General features: G+C 35.1%; 1 protein-coding gene across 2 annotated transcripts in view; it reads right to left on the reverse strand.

Moving 5' to 3' along the window:
* if (integrin subunit alpha inflated) overlaps nucleotides 1-26,408 on the reverse strand; it is a 99,847-nt gene that overhangs the window by 62,695 nt on the left and 10,744 nt on the right. For both annotated transcript variants that reach the window (XM_077434941.1, XM_077434940.1), the window contains exon 3: nucleotides 3,802-3,923. In XM_077434941.1, the coding sequence (XP_077291067.1) occupies nucleotides 3,802-3,923 (122 nt within the window). The remainder of the gene's footprint in view (nucleotides 1-3,801; nucleotides 3,924-26,408) is intronic.

The following is a 26,408-nucleotide window of genomic DNA, read 5'->3' on the forward strand; positions in this document are numbered from 1 at the left end:
AATCCATGAAAAAATCAGTAATGTACGGGTTTCCCATAAAAAATGGATCCTGTCAATTTCATTATGATCTTTATGTATACTTTCTGCAGTCGAAGAATAGTTTGGAGTCCGCCTAAGACTGCATTAGTTGCGGTTGTTAGAAATTGGAGCAAGTCAGTGTGTAATTGCAATGTGGGCGACTGCAACAGTTCTCTCACTATCTGCACTGTATCCACCTCAACTGTTGTGCAATGGTGAAACGAACACGTGGAATATTATCGGGTGACCAAAAAGTCGTCTTTTAACACATTCAAAGTTATTTTGTCTCATCTTCATAATTATGTAGGAGTGATGACTCAAAAATCATCGGATCTACATATCGACATACATATGTGGACTATCTATTTGGTTACAATAGTCATTATTAAAGAACGGCTACTCGCGATTTATTTTTCAAACAACAATAGACTGCTCCATTAGAGTTCAAAGCAAGAGGGCAAAAAAGCATGGTTTGTCTAAGAAATTAACAATAGTGAACCATTTTCTGTGCGAAAAGAATCCATCCGTAGCTATTCGCCATCAACCGCTGAATAAAGACTTCCCAACATGTTTCCATTCGTCTATGTTTTGAAAAATTCTCATCCCACATATTTTTTTCTAATTTCATCCACCATCTCCCCTGCGGCCTCTATTACATTCTCTCGGGCACCATTCGAGCACTTATTTTGTCCATCTATCATCCATTCTTATAGTTACGTGATCGCCCATTGTCATTTCAATATTTTTACTCTCAATATTATGTACATCAACCACCTTTGACATATTATACTTAGCCTAACCAAACCAATTTTTCCATGATGGCATTACGAGCTATCCCTGAGCGACACATGAGGTATTAAACTTGCTCATATATAAATTTATAAATTTTAAATTTGAAAACCGTATTCAAATATTGCTGAAATTGTGAGTTGGATGGGCATGGCAATTTGATGAGGAACAGTTTTAACAATGAAATCAGCAAACTGATAGGAAACGATCGACTTGGAGCCACAAATATCCAAGTTTAACCAGCAAAACTACATAAATACTTCCAAATAAATTATTTTCAATCGAGGTTAACCCAGGGCTTGAACCCGGGAACATCTCGGTGGTCAGCATTAACGCAACCACCGAGCTATGCTGATGGCTTAACATATTCCAAGATGAAAAAATTACAGCGGAAAACAAATCTTACTCTAGAAGAGTACGATTTGAAGGCTTTTTAGCACACTCTCCATAGCAATAGTGAAGTTGAAAAATATTTTGCAAGAAAAACTAGTGGAATAATTCAGAAAAATGCAAAAATAGATGAGAATTGGTCTTAAACTAGCAGTTCGACAGAAGTCCATAGCAGTTGGATAGAGGTCGATGATATGTAATGATAGCCTTTATGAACAGATTTGCGTCTTATTACAAAATTGCATGTAATTAAAAGAAGATCATTAATATGGTATGTATAAGTAGTTAAAAACTGAGTAAATTTCCATAATGTAAAGTTTTTTTTTTGAACACCTGATATTACATATATATAGATATAGAATCGTCTCCATCATCAACGGATCATCCATCACTGGATGAGGTCGACCGGAGTCGTAAAAGGTGCACAGCGAGAGTCACGCGTTGCATTGTACCAAGTTGGGTATCGCTTCGAGATCAATGGAACCACTAGTCGGTTCATTCAGATCAATTTTTTTTTTTTGGTTAGAAGACTTGCGTAACAATGACACCTAAGAGCGCTAGACATTCATTCATCATGTTGTCACGAACCAAACTTCGTATAAAAATATTAGAAACTCACACTAGGAAGTCGAAGCTCAAGTATATATTGTGGGTATGTGTTGTAGAAAAAAATCGAGATCGAGAAAAATGTAGATTTTTTTTTCAACCAACAGTCATCAGCAATTGTCCATATTAACGACTGTCACTCATCAATTTGGTTGATGGACTAATTGTCGTCCATATTGATCATGAGAATATCCACTATTTGACCTCAATAGATCAATGGGCTGGCTCTACGAATCGATGCTCCAAATAATCAAAATTGCAATACGACATGATTGATTCACAGTTAAGAATCTTCCGTAGTTTTTGGTCGTACATATGTACATATGTAATAAAGCGACAGAAACGTTTCGCAAGCAAACTTGTCTCTATATCTATAAATAATAAACCGCAGACTATTCTAATTTATGGACCGTATAATTAAACCGCATGCTGGCTTTTGATCCAAGTCGTTATGATATACAAACTGGCGTTTCCTATGAATGAATGGATGAATGAATCGTTTTAATTTCGAGCTAGGATTTGTATGTACAAATGTAATGATTGACAAAGACAAAGCCACAACTTTTTTCTATGCAGTCTTTGTATGTTTGTATAATATATACTCTTCGATTCTGATCCAATATGTAAATTTAACGTTTTGCAAGATCATCTTCATAATTTACAACCATTCGCCATCAACTGCTGGATGAAGGCCTCTCCAACGTGCTTTCATTTGTCTCTGTTTTGAGCAGCCCTCATCCATCTCATTCCACACATTTTTCTGATTTCATACACCCATTTCCCCTGTGGTCTTTCTTACCCCCTTTAATATTCCCTCGAGTACCATTCGAACACTTCTTTCGTCCATCAATCGTCCGTTCTTCTAGCTACGTGACCACCCATTGTCATTTCAATCTTTTTACTCTCAATATTACATCAACCACCTTTGACATACTTAACCTAACCTAATCTTAACCCACGTATCTCTTTTTTTATCTCTCCTCGTTATGCCAAGCATACAGCGTTCCACACTTCTTTAATTGCACTGAACCTTCGCATCCATTCTTCATCACTGACAAGACGCATTGATCGAATGTCTTTTTCTTCGGACAAAGTGGCATTTTATTAGATTTTAATACGGCATTCATTTGCCAAGAAATATGCACATACTGTCGCAAAATTACTCAAATTTTAAATATAAGAGAACAACTTACCACCCAAGAAGACTTATAATTCAGTTCATACATACATATATAGAAAAAGTGAATGGGTACCATTTATTACTAGATTCGAAAGTATACCTATAGAAAACAATAGGCGATCAATATTTGTAGTCTCCAAATCGATTTTTAGATTATTTTGTAATATGAGCGTACTTCTATTTTCTAGAATAACTATAAAAATAGTCTAAGTCACGTACATATATAGTGAAGGGATATGACGCGACAAGACCATTCCAATACATATGTAGTTCCAATCGACGAATATTTATCAATCTAACACTGGTAACCAATGACATTTCTACGTTTCCTTATATGTCATATCACATCACAGATCTGACACCAAAAGTCCACTGACCAACATATTAACGTCTAACGTATTTGCGACTACACCAATGACCCAAAGCAACCATGATTCCGGTCAGGGGTGGCCACCCTCTGCGCATTAGCATAATTAAAACTATCGGCAATACTCTGCCGTGATTAATATCGCTCTGGGTCGCTCACGATCCCATTTGTATCAATTAGGGTGTCTGAGGGGGAGCTCCTACTGCGAAGGGCCACAAAACCCGACTTCTACTTCCATCCGTGGCCGCGGACTAATTAATAACTGAAAACGCAAGGCTCGAGTGATTTATTGGCACCTTCCCTCCCGTAGACCAGGTGGTCTCTTACATACACACACAAACCCCCCTTTCACCCCCCGTCAACCTCCCTACAATTATTCAGATGTGTAGCTACAATAAACTGAATGATTCATACGAGATACATGTAAATTAATGGTGTTGTTTCAACTCACCTTTACTGTCGAAAGTCACTTCGGCGCATATGTTGTCCCTCATGGGCTCGCATCTGTACACGGCCCCGCCTTTGGTAACATTTGGTTGGCTAGTTTGGGCCTCGGGTGCTCCAACCATAACCCTGAAAAGATGACAATTTTCATTAGGTATGTAAAAAATCAACCATCTAAAACAAATACACAACTTTTACTGTTTACTAAAGGAGAAATCTTCCGCTACTTTAATTTTATATAAATAGTTCCAAAACAGTTTCCCCGTCATCATCATCATCATCTACAGCTATTCACCACCCACTGCTGGATGAAAGTATCTCCAACAACCTTCCACTTGTCTTTGTTTTACGAAACTTTCCCCGCCCCACACATTTTCCTAATTTCATGCCTATCTTTTACCCTTTCTGCATAATCTCGGGTACCATTCCAGCACTCATTTTGTCCACCTTTCATCCATTCTTCTAAACACGTAGAACGCCCATTGCCATTTCAATATCTTCACTATATCCACTATATCAACTACCCTTGTCATACTTCTCACCCAGGTATTCCGCTTCCTGTCTTTCCTCATTCTGCCAAGCATACAGCGTTCCATACTTCTTCGAGTGCATTGCACAATGTGTAGCATATTGGCGTTCAATGTCCAAGTTTCACATCCATATATCATCAATGACAAAACACATTAATTTAAAAATGGCATTCATTCGTCCAAATGCACTCCATCCTAACGTCATACGTCTCTTTATTTCTTTATATTTATTATCGGACATCTATTATTTGACCCTACTATAAATAATTAGTGACTGCTTATATTTTATCATTTAATAATATCGGGCAAGCAATAACTATTATCAAAACCAAAATAGACTTGTGTTTAATGACTATTATATATATACACATGTGTGCAGTTACTCGATGAAGCAAAATTAAATCATTGGAAAAACTTGAGTTGCAGACATTGATGTATAATACACTAGATCCGCCCTCACGTCTTATACTGGTCTCCCTTTTGGCGCATGCAAAATACATGGCGCATGCACAGTTTCTCTCAATAGGTAGGTAGGTACCGCTGCGTCGTAGGGAATAAAACATTTTTTTCCCAAATTCCCCGCTAGTTAAACCCCCCGCACCCCTCAGTTAGTGAAGACAAGATCTCCGACCAAAATCACACGTCAGGGCCCATCTACATATGTGTATTATACATCAATGGTTGCAGACTCATGTGCGCGGAACGTTTTTTTTTTTTTCAGATAGTTTTGCCATGTTAGTTTTAGAGTTAATTTAAGACTAGAGTTAAGTGTAATAATTAAGATGTATTTTTAAATTAGCTTGATAGCTAAAATATATATAAATAAATAAAAATAAATAAAAATGTAAAAAAACGCTAGCACGCCTAATCTATCTCACTCCCTGGAGTATTTTTGGTGGACGAGCACATCCATGCCGTACGATTCAGTGTGCTTTTGCCATATTAAAACTTTTTGAAACTTGTACAGTGGCTATTGAATTTAATACGTTTTTTAATCAAATTTTCTACTCTTACTGCTTATAACTTCAATGACAATTTTAATTGTATCCCATTGTAAAATCCACATTGGTTCGATGGCATAACTGCATGTTGCTGCAACTATCCGGTGCAAGTTAATATAGACTGCCGACAGTGTTGGTACACGGTTTGACAAAAAACACGTCAAGTCGACCATCAGCCATCGTCTTTGGACATCTGCAGCCGAAGCCAGTTACTGACTTGTGGTCCACGTTTGGGTGAACGACTCTGAAGACTTCTCGAGAAGTGGTGACAATCACAACCGTCAAGTGCAGAAGTGCCCTTGGGCACAGTTAGCTCGGAGCACTTCAACAGTTCACAGATAGCCATCGCACACATGAGAACACCCATCTCAAGCCGAGCCAATAAAAAATATGACGTATGCATTAACGCCGGACTTGTCGTGTCGACAATGGAGGAATCGTTGTGGTACAATATCGTCGATCGATCCAGTTTCCGCAACTCCTAATAAAGGAGTGCCGTCCGTGCCGTTATTTCGACCGGCCCATCAGTCACCTTAATTGGGAAGTCGAAGAGGTGGTTTTCTCACCGGAACGGGACATCTCGAAGGTCTTCTTCAGGTGTGTCTCTTTATCTCTGGAACGACGCATAGGTCGTCAATCGTTGGCACACGGGTCACGTGCGGCCCCAACGAGGCGGAAGCGGTTCCAATCCAGCAGTATTCCCTTGGATAGAAACTTGCGGGAATCTCGACAGGTGAGACGGCGAGAATTCTCGCAGAACGAGATGTCTCCGAGATGACAACACTACGAGATTGAACATCGCATACATATACATCAGTAGAGAGCCAACATATCGGTCCAAACTTGGTACTGTGTAACTTCCAAAAAGAAGCGCAATGTGAATTTGGGTCAATCAGATGGTCAAACGTTGTCCAAAACCAAGAATATATTCGTATATATGTATGTTGCAGTCGAAGTGTATTTTCAGTTGTAATATATCCCAAGTGGCGTTTTCGAATAGAATTCGACTTGTAAATTATAGCTCTACAAGCGCAAATACACTTTCAACAATGTGCGCCAGTTGTAAAATAACTGTTGAGTTCAGAGCTATCAGCTCTGATATTTTACGAATGCTTTAGAATTCAATAGTGCGTTAATATTTGCTGGGTATTACGGATAGAGGTAATGAGTACCGCATTACGTTAACGCTAAGAATGTGTTCAAACCAAAATGTAACTTTTCAACTTAATTAACTATTTGAGTGACGTTTTCACGGAAACCTAACAACTCCATCTTACCTGGTACCAACTTATAGTTGAACTGTATTTTCAGTTGTAATATATTTTGACCAGTTGGAATGCAATTCGCCATACGAATCAACTTACGTGGGTTAGACGGAATATATTCTAACTAGTCAAAATATGTATATTACAGATACACTTCAACTATAACGGTAGTTGGTACCATGTTAGATGGAATATATGTATATACTAGTCAGCATATATTACAACTGGAAGTTACACTTCAACTATACATAGAATATACACTAGGCCTGCAACATATTGTCTATGAATGCATTAAGTCAATCGGCATTGACATTGAATAAAAGTTTGCATATAAAGTTTTGAAGCATGTCTTGCTGCTTAAGAATTTCTAAATCTTGAAAATTTGTAGATTAATAAATATTCAAACTAAGTAATTTTAATCGAAATCATCCTGGAAAGATTACTGAAATGAATTCTCAAAAGATATTTGTAAAGGATAGCTTCATTAAAGTATAAAAAAAAACCATAGACACACCTTTAGACACATCGTTAGGCATCCTCGTGTCTAGAAAACAGTCGGTTTTTTTAAAGCATTTGACAGGAATTGGTCACGTCTATAATTCATCCTAATTAATACGAGTTCCGCTAGTCCAGAATTATATTAAAGTTGTACAATATTCCTGTGGTTCCAGAAATAGACCCGACACCGACCCACTTCTTGGCCGGCGTTCTCTTGTGTGTTGTTATTGTAGACATTTCGAAATAACCGGTGATGTAAGGAATATATCCGATGTTTTGGCCAGCTACCGCTATTCCGGCGGACAACCGGTATCAATGGGTTTCTTTTTATATGTATCTACCATCCATCCATCGTGGGTAATTCAGATGGAAACCGCAGGAATTTTTCTCGAGCATCTCCCGAACCCTATATTCTAAATTCCATTTGAGAGAGTTCTTCGTCGTCAATAACGTAATTAATGTCAATTAACCCAACTACTAATCGGCATTGGATCCAATGATAACAAACAGCATACCTATTTATGTTGATGTGTATCTATGCACTGCTACCCAATGTCAACATAAAGCATGGTAAATTTAAAACAACTCTCCAATACATATTTATTTCGATGTTTTAAATTTTTACAGCAGCTCTCTCCAGTTTTATTGAGTGTTAAAGTGTTCTTATCTCGTCTAATTTCTAGTTTCTAATATTTTTTCCATTTAATAAGATTCATCAAACTGTCGTTTAAATTGTTAAAAAATATCATGGTTAGGGGTCCCAAATCCGAGTAATCAAATATTTTTGATATGAACTTGTTTTTTTTTTATTTTCAATCTATGTACAGCAAATTTAATCTATTTGATGTACATACATTTGTACCAAATTAGGATTCTCTACTAGAATTTTAATAATTACTTTACCTTTTTAAAACTACATCTAAATAATTTAAACCTACTATCCGATATTCGATATTCGAATATTTGGTAGCCCTAATTTAGAGTTTATTAAAGATATTTAAAAAAAAAAAATTACAGTTTTTGGGTTTTTAGTTTTATCCTGTTATGCCGTAATCTATATAGACAAATATTCAAATAAGAGATTATAAATATTATAATAACATCGAAATATATAGTGTAATAGTTGATTCAACAAAGTCAATTGGCAGTCGACATGCGAAATTTCAATCTACAAATTTTATCTTTGTGGTTTCGTTGGAGATATAATATTTTAAATAAGAATTGATCTAAAAACCTTGTCACGAATTGCAGATGCTAATACATTAAAATTATTTTTTTTTAATAAAACCACCAAAGTAATAGTAGGTACATATTTATTATTATGTACATATGTAAGTTATTTTACTAATTTGAAATTCCCAAATAGTAATACGGAAGCGGTTTGAGAAAAAGCGATTTACGACACGCTTAAATCTGACGGAAACGTTCATCTATTTATCAAAGATATTAAAATTCCTGGTGAACCAATTTAGAAACGCTCCTCAAACGAACGCCGCATTGTTATACATACGTACATAATACATCCATATGTACATACAGACATTTTCAACTGTTGATCCAATGCCTAATTGACTATTAAGCATTACCTTTTGTCCTTCCTTTCAAATATGACATCAATCAAACTGACCATCCGTAAAAAAAGGCAAACGAACGGTCAGTGTAGGAGACCGTGACCGAAAAGGGGAGGCAGAGTCGCCCCCGTGGTCGTTTTACGAGCACAGCTCAACGAACGCGTCCGATAAAATTATGGTGACCCTAATTTCGGATGTTGTAACAGACTGTAAGGATGTATGCAACAATGCCCAAGACAAAATCAATAAACAATAATAACAACATTGCCGAATCAACTGTCAGACAAAATTAAATTCACTCAACACTACTGTGACCCAAAACATTATATATGTATTTGTGCATACACAACATCGAACTTGTTATTGTATATTTTCCAATACAAATGTGTACTTCGCATATAATAATTAACTATTTACATACATAGTATTTGATATTTTGAATTAAATATTGGTCATATTTTGTATATTTATAGAGGGGATGTAAATTTTGTTGAAACCTGCGGTTCGGTGATTTTTCGCACAGTTTTTACGATCGTGTCGTATAATACGTGACTTTTTGTTCGGTCAATTAGCGAAATTTCATAAGGTCGAGAGCTATAAAGTGAGTCTTTGTTTTACGGCTCAATCGGCTGCGCCTTCTGCAACCAGCCCTTCTCAAACTATACCCTAAAACCCACTCTACTTCGACCCAACATTCAGTGTCTGATATTTTGTAAACATAATCTATATACACACATATATATATATATATATATATATATATATATATATATATATATATATATATATATATATATATATATATATATATATATATATATATATATATATATATAAATCAATGTTTGTCTGTCTGTTTGTATGTCTGTCACGTATGCGTTCCTATACCATTCAACCGATTGCGATTAAACTTACATTGAGTTATTGTGTGCATGTCCGCGATGGTTTCTGTAAAAAAAACGCACAAAAACGGGAACGGTAACGGGAAAAACTAGAATGAGTGGCATTGCAACGCAATAATTTCAAATGTTTTCGCGTCTCAACCTGCGTTGTTAGGGTAAAATAAAGAAACAATTGAATAATTTAAAATGTGTTGTCTGCCGTTTAACGCTGGATAAGTCAGATTACCACTACTTTAACTCGGGAACGAGAATTGCATGCGTTATTAGCTAGTAATATATAAATCATATATCATATCTAAAACTACCATTGACGGAGAGATTTGTCGGCAAAGAGGCGAGTCTACCCACGAAATTTTTCGTAGTGGGCTACGACAGATTATATAAGATTGTCGGAGAATGCAATTTTTAGATCAAAACTACGACCTATATGTTAATGAAACTGACTCACTGATTTAATTGAGAGCCATATGTATGTATATAGATCTAATGAGTGTTCCAGAAGTCATGAGCAGGACATATGGTTGTGCACGTCTTGACAATACATACACTTTACGAGCAACGGAGCAAAACGACCACACCCCTGGCCACGAGCAAACTGTGTCACACAATTTACATTTCACTATGAATGAATGACCCAACATAAATTATGTAATTCTTCAAGGGTGAATCGGCACGACATTTCGAAAAAGACGGAATCAAGATTGCACTCCACTGTCACGAATATCGCCAAAATATGTCCTGTGAATATATTACCGACGGAAGTGACCTCTGCCAATTAGGGCAAACGATGTTGAAGTGTCTTGTGGGGTTTTAGTATAGTGGCGAGTACGTTCTGGGAGCGGTCTGTCGTAAAATGAGTGACACAAAACTCCGACACACAAAGAAGGATTCGTGATGTTCTAGTTTTATAGGCTACTCAGCACCGGCTCGTTAGAGGAATGAGGTTCGTAGACGCGAAATTGGCAACTGTTATATCGTAAAAGTGCACGGTAGTTGCACCAGAACAATTCCCGTTGCACTTTCGTTGTGCAAAAGACGTAAACGGTTTGTTATGCCCCTTAAAGTCCCAAAGCTATATGTGTAGTATAAAGCTTGTATGTATGTTCTCTTCGACGTTGAATTTGCTTTTGATGTTTATATGTATGTATGTAGGTATAATAAGTCAGCAGTTAAAACCGGTGGTTGCGTTAATGCTAACGACCGAGAGGTTCCCAGGTTTGCCTTGAGTTGACCTCGGATTGAAAAGAACTTATTCGGGAGTATTTCTGGTGACCGGAAAAATGCACTCGAAGATAGTTGCACTCCCGAGACATCCAAACTTTCAAAGATGCTCAAGGAGAACTAACGCAACATAATTCCATAAAAATGCGTCAAAGGGTAGTTGTATGATATCCGAGGGTGGTGATAACCTTTTTTTGTGAAATTATATTGCGTAAGTTCTTCTTGAGCGCCTTTGAAAATTAGGACTTCTCGAAACTGCGCTACTATTCAGTGCAATTTAGTGCATCTTTCCGGGAACCGTATTTTTGTAGTACTGCTGGTCAGACTTGAATATTTGTGACTACAAAGTCGATCTTTTCGTATCAGAATTTACCAATTTATCTGATTTAATTGTTAAATGGTTACTCATCAAAATTGGCAAAACCATTCTACCCACTATGTCACCACTATTTGAATATGATTTCAAATTTATAATCTATAAATTTATGTGTATATGTACAAGTTTGATCCCACAGGGGCAACCCGTAATGGCATCATGGGAAAATATATATACATTATGAGACGAATTTTATATGGAAAATGATCAGAATTGATGCCTTTAAGCAGGAAAATAAAAGAACTTAAATTTAATAAATACGTTTGTACCAAATACATACATATATGTTTGCAATTAACTTCTACATTCATATAATATAATTTGATTAGACTATGGTCGGTTAAAAATCAAAATCGTCTTTGGTTTAGATTCGGTTGAAGTAAATAAAAGTAATTAAAGAGTAAAGCAAAATTATGTAAAATAAAAAATTATACTATAAAAGAATACGATTTCAAAACATTTATCAGAATTTCAATTAAAACTGAATTAAAATCCAAATCTTAGTTGAAATCTACACAATGTTATAGTAGATACCTAGATATAAATAAATTAAAATTAAATTTAACTTGTATTTATTTGTCATTTTTTTTCCATAAAAGCAATTTTGACGAAATTTTCATCCTCTCGTTGGACTAAAAATTTCAATTAAATGGGCTCGACTTAACGTCTTATTTATGGGGTGAAATTATTTAATCCAGCTTTCATATCAACTTGGGCAACGTTGCTTAGACAACATACAAAATATATTCGAATTCATATAAAATTTTGTACGTCCTCTGAATTATAATTCAAATAAATATAAATAAAAATATAAAAAAGATAATATAGATAAAGTAAAAAAAATAGGTTTTAATAAAAGCAGCTTAGCGACCGTGTACTTTTTAGCATCACGACTTGGATGATTCACATTGAATCATCAAAATAAAAAAATACGGATTAGATTATGTATGTACATATGTACATGTCTAAATTGTGACTAAGTGAAGTTCGTGACTAATTTAATATTATATTAGATATATAAATCACCGATACATACATATGTACAATCAAAGCTACGACAAAATAGCGAACCCGATATTTCATTATCACTGATAGTAAACACGCCCTGTTTATTTTATTAGAACAATCACCTCGACCGGACCGGACAAACTCGTCAACGTCCGAATAGCAAACGGCACAACATCAACACGGCGAAAAAGCTTTTCCCAAAGAGCTTTTCACAACTAGACGTGGCAAAAATGGGGCCACAATTCCGGTGCAAATTTGCGCGGCTAAAGGGTGCGTTAAAAGCGCCGGACGCGAACGTCAACCCGTCAACGGCCGTAAAAAATCCGATATGGCAAATTGACGGGGCGGGTATCGGAGACCCCGTGACCCAGTGGGGTGTGCTGGAGGTCGACAGCGACATCAACAACGGAAGAGCAAACAAAAGGAGTTGAAAAACCTTCGACTCCATTATTTTTATCTCGGATCGATATCTATTCGACATTGTCGAGTTTTTAAGTGATAATACAAACTTTGAATTTGTAAGTCGAATCAGCACATAAAAACTTCAGAAGTTTTCAAGCTTTTTAACGGAAATCTTTTTTTGTAGAAAAACTTTACAGTATGGGTTTGATGTAAAGTCAGCGTCACGACAATTTTTAATTCTAAAATATGTATTGTACGAAAGTAAAGAGATATAGCACCTCCGAGAATTATTTCACAAGCCTAACATGTTTTTGAAGCAGACATAGCGTCATTAAGTTTTATTCCTGTAGTATGTAGAATTTATTTCTGTATTCGATATAAATTAAACATGTGTATATTTCTGGTTGATATGTGGAAAAATGTTTAAAAATAAACTAATGATACAAATTAAGTTGATATGTGACAGTCCAAGTATTCACTCAGGTTAATTTATGAAAATTCTAGTTTGTTCATATACGAACTATTGTTTTTAGTTGCTAACAGCCGAAAGCTATCTTTAAATAGACTCACTCACCAGGTGTCGCATGAAACTTTTAGCTATCAAAACCTTTAAAATGTCAAAAAGCCAAGTATTTCAAAAGAAAATCCTATGGAAACTACATTGCAACGTTGCTATAATTCCCATTTCCACTGATAATGAAAATGGCGACCCATAATTTTCTGATAACCTTAATATTTTTAAGAATAAGTTTGATGCATTTCTTAAACTTAAAGAATTTCTGTAATTCTTCTTTCCCAATATCTTATTTCTTAATTTCTTGTATGTATGTAAAATATAATAAATGTATTTTACTTTTTTGCTCGTTAAATTTATATATAATATATGTATAAATCGAACTCCTTGGGTCTATCGGCTTTGCCACCTCCCCCCAAGTTTATTAAATAAATAAATAATAAATAATAAGCATAGTACATACAAAGAGGTTGGGAGAAACGTTTGAGAATAAATTTACTTATACACTCATATAATAGTTGTGCTATCAAAACCTTTGAAAATCCCATGGGAACCACATAACAACGTTGCTATAATTCCCGTTTTCGTTAATTTTAAAATATTTCAACCCAGGGTAAGTATACTAATGTACATAGTGGATGGGAATACTTAAACTTATGCCTACTAGTTTGAGCATGAACAAACTAGTTCGTTTGTCAATTTGTTCTTTTGTGTATACTTTAACTGACCAGATTGGTACGTATATGTAAAAACTAGTTTGTTCATGAACAAATGAAATGTACACTTGGACTGTAACATACATATGTATATAAATTTTCTAATACGAAATCGTTAAAATGTAATACATACATATGTATATTAATGTACATATTTATAGATATAGCAAAGCTCACTGATTTGTGCATTCATATAACGGTAGAGAGGCCATAGGATCAAAAACAAATTAAATTTGAAAAAAGTTCAGTCTTTTAATGTGTCGTTTCTGTCAAGATTTAAATGATTATAAAATCTAGATTATAAAGTCGCTCTTTGTTAGAATTTTACCCCTGAAAGATTAGATAGGGGAAGAGGGAATGGACATACATACATACTTAGTAGAGGCACAATAATCCTATGAGATTTTTCAAGGCCGTTCTGTCCTCTCTGAAAGGTAACAGAAAACGAACAGAAACGAAAAAAGAGTTGCAAAAACCATGAATTGAAATGATAACGGTTTACTTTGATTATTCTCAAAAAAATAACCGTTTTCAGTGTCATCGTGTCCGGCGACTGTTCCATATAAAAGTGACATAAGTGGTCGTCCGGAAAATTATACAGGATAGTGTGTCGTTTTCCCTGTGATGCTATTGTCCCATATTTAGCAACCGCAAGTGACGTAATTCTTGTACTTTCGAGCGAGGTTGATTGGATAATTAGCGTGATTGTGGGTAGAAGTAGCCAGAACCGTGACCCATCCGAAGGCGGGTCGTTACGAGATGTCATTTTGCATATACAAACCCACACGAGGTGATTCAATGAAAATGATTCAACTGTATGTATAGTTTAGACCTGACAGCACATTGCATGAAACACCTCAAGAATCATCGGATGAATATGATTTTAAAAAAATAACAACAAACCATGTATGTATCTGAAAATGATACGAATACGATTCACGAAGGTACTTTTGTATGAAAGTACTTTCATAAAGATAATAGGTCTAAAACAGAAGTGGTTTTTCTGTCATTATAAGCCGTCATAATCCATTAAAGCTGTGTATACTGAAAATTATCGATTTAATAGTGATTAAAAATTAACGGTTAGGCTCTAGGTTTGGCGTGTGAGCACGTTCGTTTGTTTGGTTTTATAAGTGTCGTTAAAAGAGCATTTCACACGTGCTGTATGTATGTAGTTAAATGCAGTCGTGTTTACTCGAAGGCACGCGTGCACACGTGCAGTGCATACAAACAACACAAATGTGCATACATTCGAAAAAGAAAAAAAAAACAAAAAATGATCCGGGTATGAGATATCTCATATGGAGATAGTTTGGGTGTCGAAACTAAACAGCAAAAAATACATACATATCTACATATTTTGAAATAAAATAAAATCATAGGAATCACTTCCTAAACATATTACCAACTAAACAGATAAATGATGTATGCATAATTAAGATTTTTATTTATTTAGGTTAGAATCTATTAATGATTTGATATGATTCCAAGATATGTTAGGTATAATCATCATCATCATTTACCATCCGCTGTGGGATGAAGACCACGTTGTTTTGCGTGACTCTCACCCATCTCACCCCACACATTTTTCTAATTTCGTCTACCCATCTTCCTTTTACCCTTTTAAATTATCTCGGGTACCATTCTAGCACTTATTTTATCCACCTTTCGTCCATTACCTGACCCACCCATTGCCAATGCAATATCTTCACTCTCTTTGTTATGCTGAGCATTCAGCGATCCATACTTATTTGAGTGCATTGGAATTTGTGTAGTTCAATATCCAAGTTAATGAAATATCCATTTTATTCCAAATCCATTCGTCTCTGTATTGCCCATCTCTCATTCACATCAATTCACATTTTTTTCTAATTTCATCTATCCATCTTTTTGGCGACCTTTCTTTCACCCTTTTAAATACTCTCGGGTACTATTCCAGCACTTATTTTGTCCATTTTCAGTCTATTATTCCAGCTACGTGACCCACCCACTGCCATTTCAATTTCAACTTCGTTCGCTCCACTATATCCACTACCCTCGTCATACTTGTCACCCACGTATTCCGTTTTCTTTATCTCCCCTTTTTGCTGGGCATACAGCGTTCCATACTCCTTTGGTTAAGTATAATATTTGTACATACATACATATGTATATTGTATATTGGTTACCAGGAAATGAACACGATTCGTTCCACGAAATTATCACTTACTATCAGAATATGTGGTCTGATGGCAGCCAAACGGTGTCAATGCATTCAACTTATCTTTAAAAAATAAATTTAATAAAAATAATTTACTAAAAATAATCATTGAAGTAAACAATTTTATCAATGAGCAATGTTATGACCAATATTCAGGAAGTAACTTGACATTCTACATGTACATATATTATGCAGATGGTCGCTAGCGTTTCAGGATGACATTTATATTCATATGTGAGTTTATTATTATATCGTTCAATTTTGGTGTGGTGTGAATGAGCCTTTAAGCGCCATCAAATGGACACGCGCGCACTGCAATCATCATCAGCTCGGCTTTCATAGTCAACAATATAACATCACGCCCATCCTGGTCGATTGTTGTCGGCGATTTTCTTCCGGAACGGCACGTGATCATTGGCGACGTGCTTTTTGCACCGGAAATGACAATTTTGATGCACACTTTACTTCTTTACCGAGCACATTAAATCAAAATTTGGATAAAAAGTCATTGAATTGGGCATAGCACCAGGATTGTCCGACGAACTACTCATAAAGTTTGGAATATTTTTGCAGAACTACATACATACCTATGTACGTGAATATATGCCGGTACATATATGCATACATGTAACATATAAATACGTCAGAGATTTGATAAGTTCTAGCAGCATCTTTATGAATACCTGTTGCTTTACCCAAAAGTTATACCTGTTGCTTTTGCACGTGCCGTCTTATATATGTATGTATAATGAATCATACGTTACAAAATGTGTGATACACCCCTTTCCTATTCTAATAATCATCATAATCATGCAATACAAGCAAAAGGATATATTGAATCGTAAAAACCTTTCTACAATTATAATAAAACATTATAATAGCATGTACAAACAATACAAACCGAGTGCTTTCTGTGTAGTTCGTACGTGGGTGACTTCGATTCAAGATTGGCTCCCATTGAGAAGTATTAGATAAACGATTAGATAGACCTATGTAGACAGTTATCGGATAGGATCGAATTTTTCCGATGATTTGTTGTATGCAACTCATTAACATTGAATGAATGCGATGAAACGCTGATGAATGGCTCGGGTATGTTAATGAGCACATGCTTCATTGGCAATTCGTTGCACGCACTAGATATGTTTGTATAACTGATGTACATATCTATGTAGCCATTATCAACCTTTTTTCGCGTTCATTCTTCTCCGTGTGTGCGATCGTCGATCGGTTTGTGTAAAGTGGTGTAATTGCAGTTGCGAGTGGTTGGTTAGAAGTCGTCGGTTACATATGTATGTACATTATCAGATCAAAAGAGAACCGACTGTTAAAGTATGGAGAAGAGGGTCATTCGATCCGATGTTGGAAGGACGGACAGACAATGCTTCGCATGGTCACGAGTTGTAATTTATCGTGTTGGAATCCTAGATGGTTGAAACTGCAAGGATGTCTACTTGTTGACGACGTGACTTTATTGATGTAAAAAGTGTTCACATCAATAAAATAAAACGTCAATGAATGACACCGAATTGAAAAATTTCCAATACGATGTACATATATGTTGAAAAAAATAACCAATTACTTTAAAAATAGAAATATACTCTATTATGGGCAATTTAAAAGAAATTTTCTTGAATTTCGCCAAAATATTTCGGACCAAATTTTGAATCAGTAAAGAGTCATAAAACAAAGTCTGCAGTCAAAGAGTAATAAAACCTATGATAGAAAATAGTATTTGTTTTCTTGGCCACCATATAAATTGATCAAAATTCAGTTTTTGAATTATAGTGATTGAATTTTTCGTATTTTATTAAAGAGATAAAAAATGTTTTTTGACGATATTTACATATACATGAACATTATTAGGCCGGAACGAAGAACGCGAATTTTGGATTTTCATCAAAGGACCTATTGGAAAACTAAACGTATCAAGGGAACGGTAAATAATTAAAATATATTGATTTTAAAATAAAATAATTGTTCAAACAAAGTCTTGTGCCACCAACCAATCGACTTATCTCGACAAAAATTTCGAAAAAGTAGGGTTTTTAATGTATCCGGTCTAATACATACATAAGAAATATAAAAATATAAAACAATGATGTAATAAAATGAGACAAAATAATAGATATACAGAATTCAAATGTACATATAATAATTCAAAACATTCGACAACCTAAAATTAAACATTCGACATCTATTATAAATATAAATTATATAACGATATTATTAAAATAACATACACGTCACTCCAAATATGCATATAACATAAATCATCAAAAGTTATGACAGCTTTCTATATAAAAAAAACTCGAACTCAAAATATCGAAGTTCTTTTGAAATTTTACATATTTTCACATGTACTACAAGGCAATTAGCAAAATCGAACAAAAACATGTGTATTTTTTACACACATAGGAATACTTAACTTCAAAAGCTCACGTATGTATGTATGTACATACATACAATAAATGTGCACAATTTGTGTGCCTTTTGTACACGTTCATACAAAGCAATACCTTGGTCGTAATTTGTTGTCCTTTGACGGCAATTTGCGATGTTTGCAAAGCATTGAAAGTTAATTATCCCCTATACATACATACATTGTAAATATATATATTAAAATATGTACCTGAAGAGAATATTAGCCGCAACGAGCCGCCAACAAGAAGCGACTATAAAGTCGACTAGTAAATTGATTATCACGAAAATGCAATTGAGTCATTAAACCCGGAGAGTCCGAGATCAGTCTCACGCGAGAATTTCTCGAGATTTACTGTCGGGTCGTGGCCGGATCATAGACGGCCACTTTCTCATCAACGCTGTTTGTTACCTCATCACGACCTTCCTTACATGGCCATAATCCAGATAAATACAGACGTAAAGAGATGTGCATAGTGTGTTTCTCGAAATCGAAGACTAATCGATCTATTGCGAAAGCGAAAGAATCGTAATTGTAAAGCGAACGGACTGATCAACCGTTTTAGAACATCAATCTTCATTAACGGTTATAGCCTCTCGGACAACGCAAATAGAACGCGACACGTGCCTCAAAGGACCACAACATCAGCCGTCGAAAACAATTTGACTAATTTTTAAATCGTGATATACATATGTGCCTTGGGATTATCTAATCGCACCATCCACATCTCAATCTTTGATGATTGAACCAATTTTTAGTTTGAGTGAAAATTTGAGGAAAGTAAAATCATAGGCCTACGATTTTCTAATATTAAACTAAGTAAACACATAACAAAAATGGGCGAGTGAATGTTTACATTTTTCTAATCGAAAACAATGAACGGCTTGTGTCAAACGTGTGACTTAACTGTATGTCAACAGTATTGTTACTCGTGACAATACTTGCAAATTACACAACTCAGTCCCAGATTTCCAGAGAAACAGGTTTACACATAGATACTTATCTAAAATAATAGAAAATACAATACCGGTATCACATATGTATATGTATATAATAATAAAATATCATTACAATCATCAGCCACTGGCTAGTCGCCATCCATTGCTAAATGAAGTCCTTTCCAACGCGCTTCCATTCGTCTCTGATTTGCGCAACTCTCAGTCATCTTATACCACACATTTTCCTAACTTCATCTACCCATCTTCCTTGTGGCCTTCCTTTAATTTTAAATTCTTTCGGGTACCATTCCAGCACGTCTTTTGTCCATCTTTCGCCCCACTAACCACGTGACCCGCCCTTTGCCATTTCAATATCTTCACCCTCTCCACTAATCCACCAGCTTTGTCATACTTCTCACCCACGTATTATCTCTCTTCGTTATGCAGATCATATAGCATTCCATGCTTCTTTGATATGTCGTTAAATCAAAGAACAAATAGCTCGGTGGTTGCGTTAATGCTATACACCGAGAGGTTGCCCGATTCGATTCCGTGGGTTAACCTCGATTGAAAATAATTAATTCCGAGTATAATATATAGTGCTGCTAGTTAGACTTGGATATTTATGACTCCAATTCGATCGTATCCAATCAGAGTTTGCCAATTTGTCTGATTTCATTGTTCTAACGGTTCCTGCATCAAATTGGCAAAAACCATCCTACCCACTATGTCGCCACTATTTTAATACAATTTCTAAAATTATAATCTATTAATTTATATATGTACAAGTTTAATACCATATATATATATATATATATATATATATATATATATATATATATATATATATATATATATATATATATATATATATATATATATATATATATATATATATATATATATATAAATATATATATATATATATATATATATATATATATATATATATATATATATATATATATATATATCGCTCAAAGGCAACCTGTAATGACATCATGAATATAAAACATGTATATGTATGTACATATATACCAAATATATATCTCGAACAATGATTTTTGGGAAAAAAGATATAAAATATATCAGATTCTATTCAATATCTCCTTCGGTAGGTCTCTCGTATGAATTTAATGTCAATTTGATCAAACCTGCACGATTATCTGTTTTTTTTTAATTCAACCTCTCAATAACGCTCTATAATACAAGAATAGTATCGAAACCGATAGTAAAATAGCCGCTTCTACTTCCAAAAGTGAATCCATTAACCGTCACGACGATTTACATAATAGCCAACACGTAAAAAGTACCGGTTGACGATCGCTACTTCAGATCGAAATCTAATGCACTTGGAAACCGATGCGTTTTAACGGCGAAGAGGAATTAAAAACGGGGAGTGAAGAGGAAAATGTTCAGTCTCTTCTGCTGAGAAATTTACGATAATTGAAATTCTCGTTTTAGTGGAAGAGTGAGGAAAACTCGTAAAAGGCATATTACGAACAACTATAACGAAAGCTTTAAAAAAAGTCGACGATTATCGGCATACCTGCTGTAAATGTTCGTCAGTCGTAAACTGCATTCAAAGGGTTAAATACATTGTATTATGCACTACTTCCCCCCCCCCCACTACTCTTCTCCTGTTTGTATTTTCTCATCCGGTTCATTCTCCCCCACTTTCACATTAACGGAAGCGATAGCCCGCATTTAAAAGGCAAATAGTATTAAAATGTATGAGACAATTAAAGAAGTTATTTATCACTACATTATAATAACGTTAGTTCGAAGTACATACTTTACGAAAAGCAGCAGTTGTTGAGCTTTTGTTTTGACGCAAACGTGAAGTAGGATTAGAATTGAGATACAGAGCTTATGAATTGAAAGTTCCAAAATTTGGTTTCTGAGATTTTATTTTTTATTTTTTATTTAATTTATTCATATACATATATTTACAGGATATAATGTTTATTTCAAAGTTGGACATGTATTCCTTATCAGATAAGAGTAGCTCTTGTGCCTGATAAGGGAGCTACGATTCTATTATAAATTCTTAAAATCTATTATAATATTTTTTATATAAAAATTACATTAAAATTTTTCAGTGTAAGTTTTTTTTGAAAAAGTGTTTAATTTTTTTTACTTGTTCTGTTTGGTTAACAATACAGCGCAATTCAGAAGGGAGATTATTATAGCTATTTATGTCTTGGAAAATATAATTGTTTTGCATTTGTGTTGTTTTAAAATTTGGTAGATAAATACATACTTTCAGAATTTTTCTATTTCCAAACAAAAATCCTTATTTTCCATTCCAAAGTTCATTGCAATCAGCAGTTCAGTGTACCTTATTTAACTCCTTTCTACAACGTCCAGAATCAAATGCATATCCTGGAATTTTGCAATAACCATCAGTAAATAAATCACTCGTCATAAATTGAAACACAAAGAAGCAGTTTTGAAACATTAAATTAAGCGCTATTCAATATCTCCATCGCGATATATAAAAGTGCATTGTATAGTGCATCCTGTCGAGCGCAATAAAACGTTGCACAACGATTCATTCAAGACGAAGAACCAACCATTTGAGAAGTACACTTCAAACGCCACTCGCATATTACATACTGCAGTTCATTAATCCAGAAGAGCAAACTATCTCAAATCGTATTTTCAGTGGAACGTGCATACGAAAAATTCGCATACTAGACGCCCGAATCAATATCTATCGGTTCGATGACTTAAGGTGTCGTCATCGAATAATCATCATCGTCACCGTCGTCGATTCAACAATGATGATATTATATGTGTGTGACGAGGTAGCTCCGGATGATGAACGTGCCGCAACTTACATGTTCCGTATTTGGACTTCGAATCTTTAAAAGGTCATAATGACACATTTTCTTACACATTCTTGAGAATGAGATGCGCGTCAATGGATGATAAATCAGTGCGATCTGATCTACGTATTCAATAGACGATGTTTGAGCAGCGTCTATCTGTGTAAGCGGCGAGATGATGTAAAAATAAACTGAAATAGTAATGAACTAAGCAGAATTGGAATGTTCAGTTAATGAAAATGCTATTCGATTCGGCGGCTCTCAATAGTTTTTTTTTTTCGGATAATTTAATTTCTAATGATATAATGTTTCTATGTATCGATGGGTAGAATTTATCGGTTATAAATCAACGCATCAATTATAAACATGACTCAGGTATTATAATTGTGTACATAAAATATGTACGTATATCACACGTCGAAACCTCAACACCAATTAAAATGTGTCATTGGTAATTTTTTCAATCAGATGTAAGGGTATGAAAATTTGATCTAAGAAAAATGAAAGTATATAAAATACATACAAAACCGTGCAGAGAAAGGTTGCAATCGGGGCAAAAGCTAGAATTTGGTACACCTACCCTTTTGCTATTATTATTTTTCCCATGAAGCCATAGGTATTGCCCCTGAGCAGCACCTATGGTATTAAACTTGTACATATGTATATGAATATTGCAATCATATTCAAATAGTGGGTAGGATGATTTTTGCCAGTTTGACGAGGAACCGTTTCAACAATGAAATCAGCCTAACTGTGATCAAATCCAGCAACCTCTCGGTGGATAGCATTAACGCAACCACCGAGCTATTTGTTCTTTGAGCTATTTGTCCAAGTTTAACAAGCAGCACTGCAGAAATACTTCCAAATAAATTATTTTCAATCAAGATTTCAACCCAGGGCTTGAATCCAGGAACCTCTCGGTGGTTGGCATTAACGCAACTAATGAGCTATACTTCTTTATATATATAATTTTTACATACATTTATAAAATGTCTGAGAAGATAAGGTGATTTTAGAATAAGTGTATAAAACAGCCAACACCTCCAATTGTCGTTCAGTTAGATATTTCCGTATATTTTGAATACGTTTTTATGTAAATTATTTGATGACGTCACATTAAAAAAAAAACAAGATGTTATTGTAGCGTATCTACACCTAAAAAAACATTAAATGTCATTGAACTGCTAGCACGAATGCATTAATACAGAAGTTAACAGTGTAAAAATAGAAATATACAAGTTCCTAGAGAAGATATGTATGTACATATGTATATGTAAGTAAACTGACCACATTCAACTCAATTTTCAACAAGAAAATCCCCATAACTTTTCCAGTGAAATTTCAAACGTCGACACGAGATACGCGTATCTAGCGCCCTCTGGCAGCTATTTCTGTTTTACCGCACAGGTGCTAATCCGTCCAGGGCCGGTTCTAGACTTACTCGAACGACTGAAAATAACCGCTACAGGAAAGCAGGAGGTGAGATAGCTCACCCACTTCCTCCAAGCTTCTCCTCCTATATACAAATTATGTGTTTATTTTACACCAGTTAGTTTCCACAGTCCCGAAATATACGCGCGCTCGCACACATGGAAAAGTGTCTGCAACTCGTCAACTCTAGCCCTACCAGCCAGACCAACTTGCCCTCAGACAATCGCCTATTCGTGTGAAAATCCTCGAGAACAACTTACATCCAGTTGAGACCAGACAGCTCGTTATCTGCTTCACATTGGGATAAAAATCTTAATTGAATTTATACACGTCGAGTTTGAGCGGTTTTGTTGCGTGGAAATTAACCATGTGTAATTTGTCCATACAATATGTGTTTATACTCTTCTAGATTTGATTGATAAAATGTAATGTTTAAACTGTTGAAATAAATTATGGATGAATTTTGCGTTTAAGTGCCCAATGTGTGTATACAGCTTTGCGCTACATGTACATATAGTCGATCGCATTTATGTACATACTCTTGGGAAGGTCGCGCGATTTAAAATTGAGTAACTTTAATTGCCAATTTTGAACAAGAAAACAAAAATTGATCCGTAACGATACAATAGGTGTATTGAGACAAGAAAAACGAGGCATAATCATGAATTCATGACAGTTCACCAACAAGAAAATCACCAACCATCTGATCTAAAAATTTTTGAATGAAAACGCATTGTTCTTTCAAATAATGTCTATCTAATGATACGAGTGCACTATGACCGAATCCACTAATTTAGTCACTTGTAACGTGGCAATTTACTCGGTCTGAATGCACTCGTATCGTGTCAACCCGGAACAATACATATTTCATCTGAGAGCATTTATATCGTTAAATTAATAATATACAAGAAGACTAAGCCAGAATTCAAAAATAAATCATCGAAAACAAAAATCACTCTTTATACAAATAAGCTAAGCAAGCAGGCAAAAACATATGTAATAAAAAAAATCTAGCATATAATTTAACCCTCGTTTGACCACTTTTATAATAACAATTTCAATCCATACGTCCTTTGGCGGCCGATAAAAAAGAAGAAACAGGATTTTCCATTATGAAATATGTTATATTATATATTGAATATTCCAAGATTAAATTGCTAATAGAAATTCAAAACTAAACTTGTACGAATACTTGTTTTTGTACGACGACAGTACTTATTTATGCGTGTATCTAATCCGATGTGTAAAATTCGTTACATTGAAAAGTAAACGTGGTACGTAGCGATATGTACAAATACTGTATATATTTAAAAGTAAAGATAATTTTAATATTCTATACTCAAATACAAAAAAAAAACATTATAATTAAAACACATACACATATTAGAATGCAAATATGTTAATTTATTTACGGTTTTATGGCAGAACTTCCGCACTATTAAGATAAAATAAATGCGGCCTGAATACTTGATAATTATATGGGCAAATTCCTCGATTAACTATTTACAACAATTGATAAATGTAACTGCGTCAAATTTTTATCGTCCATCATCTTTTAAAAATTTCACCCAATTTTTCTTGACTTTCTAAATGAACAGATAATAATAGTTTAGACGACACTTTAACGGCGGCCAACAATTCAATTTTGGATCGATCCTCCGTCAAACAAACCTTGGAACTAGCCTTAAATGGTTAATCAAACAACTCGTAGGACACACATGTGCATCGTAGCCAATACGTGTCTAGAATATCTGATTAATTTTGTGTGAACCAATACAGCATGTGGCAAAAATATTGTGAATATTAGTCGATTCTTCAAAGTTTATATAAAAAAGCAACCCAAGTTTCAACATAATGAAATGACTGATTATACAAATATTATCATCAACATCATCATTCACAGCCATTTGCCATCCACTGCTGGATAAAAGCCTCTTCAACACGCTTTAATTCGATTCTGTTTTGAGTACCTCTCATCAGTGGCGGCTCGTGAGAATTCATAGAGGGGGGGCTGCAGAAATTAATCGGGATGTAATAGCTCATTGACCGTACCGGTGATCAAATGCAGACACAAATAGCATGTATATGTACTATACTGGGAGGTCTGCAGCCCTACAGCCCTTATGGACGGCAAAAATAGCATGCATTTGAACTATGCATGCTATTATATAATATTGGGAGGGCTGTGGCCCCTCAGCCCATATGGACGAGCCGTCACTGCCTCTCATTCATCTCATCCCACACACTTTTCTGATTTCATCCACCCACCTTCCCTGCGGCTTACTTGCACCCTTTTACATTCTCTCGGGCACCGTTCGAACACTTCTTTCGTCCATTTATCGTCCGTTCTTCTAACTACATGACCCCCGCCATTGCCATTTCAATGTCTTTACTTTATCCACTATATCCACTACCCTTGTCAACCACGTATTCCGCTTCCTGTCTTTCCTCGTTATGCCGAGCATACAGCGTTCATATGAGGAAAGACAGGAAACGAAACTCGTGGGTTAGAGGTATGACACGGGTAGTGGACCTAGTGGATAGAGTAAAGAGATTGAAGATTAAAAATCAAAGAGAGTAAAGAGATAGTAGGCTAAAAGAATAGACTAAAGGTGGACAAAAGAAGTGCTAGAATGGTACCCGAGAGAATGCAAAATGGTAAAAGGAAGACCACGGGGAAGATGGGTAGACGAAATTAAGAAAATGTGTGGGGTGATGTGGATGAGAATTGCGCAAAACAGAGACGAGTGAAAGCGTGTTGGAGAGGCCTTCATCCAGCAGTGGATGT

The sequence above is a fragment of the Arctopsyche grandis genome, chromosome 7 (genome assembly GCF_051622035.1).
Source record: "Arctopsyche grandis isolate Sample6627 chromosome 7, ASM5162203v2, whole genome shotgun sequence".
Taxonomy (NCBI): domain Eukaryota; kingdom Metazoa; phylum Arthropoda; class Insecta; order Trichoptera; family Hydropsychidae; genus Arctopsyche; species Arctopsyche grandis.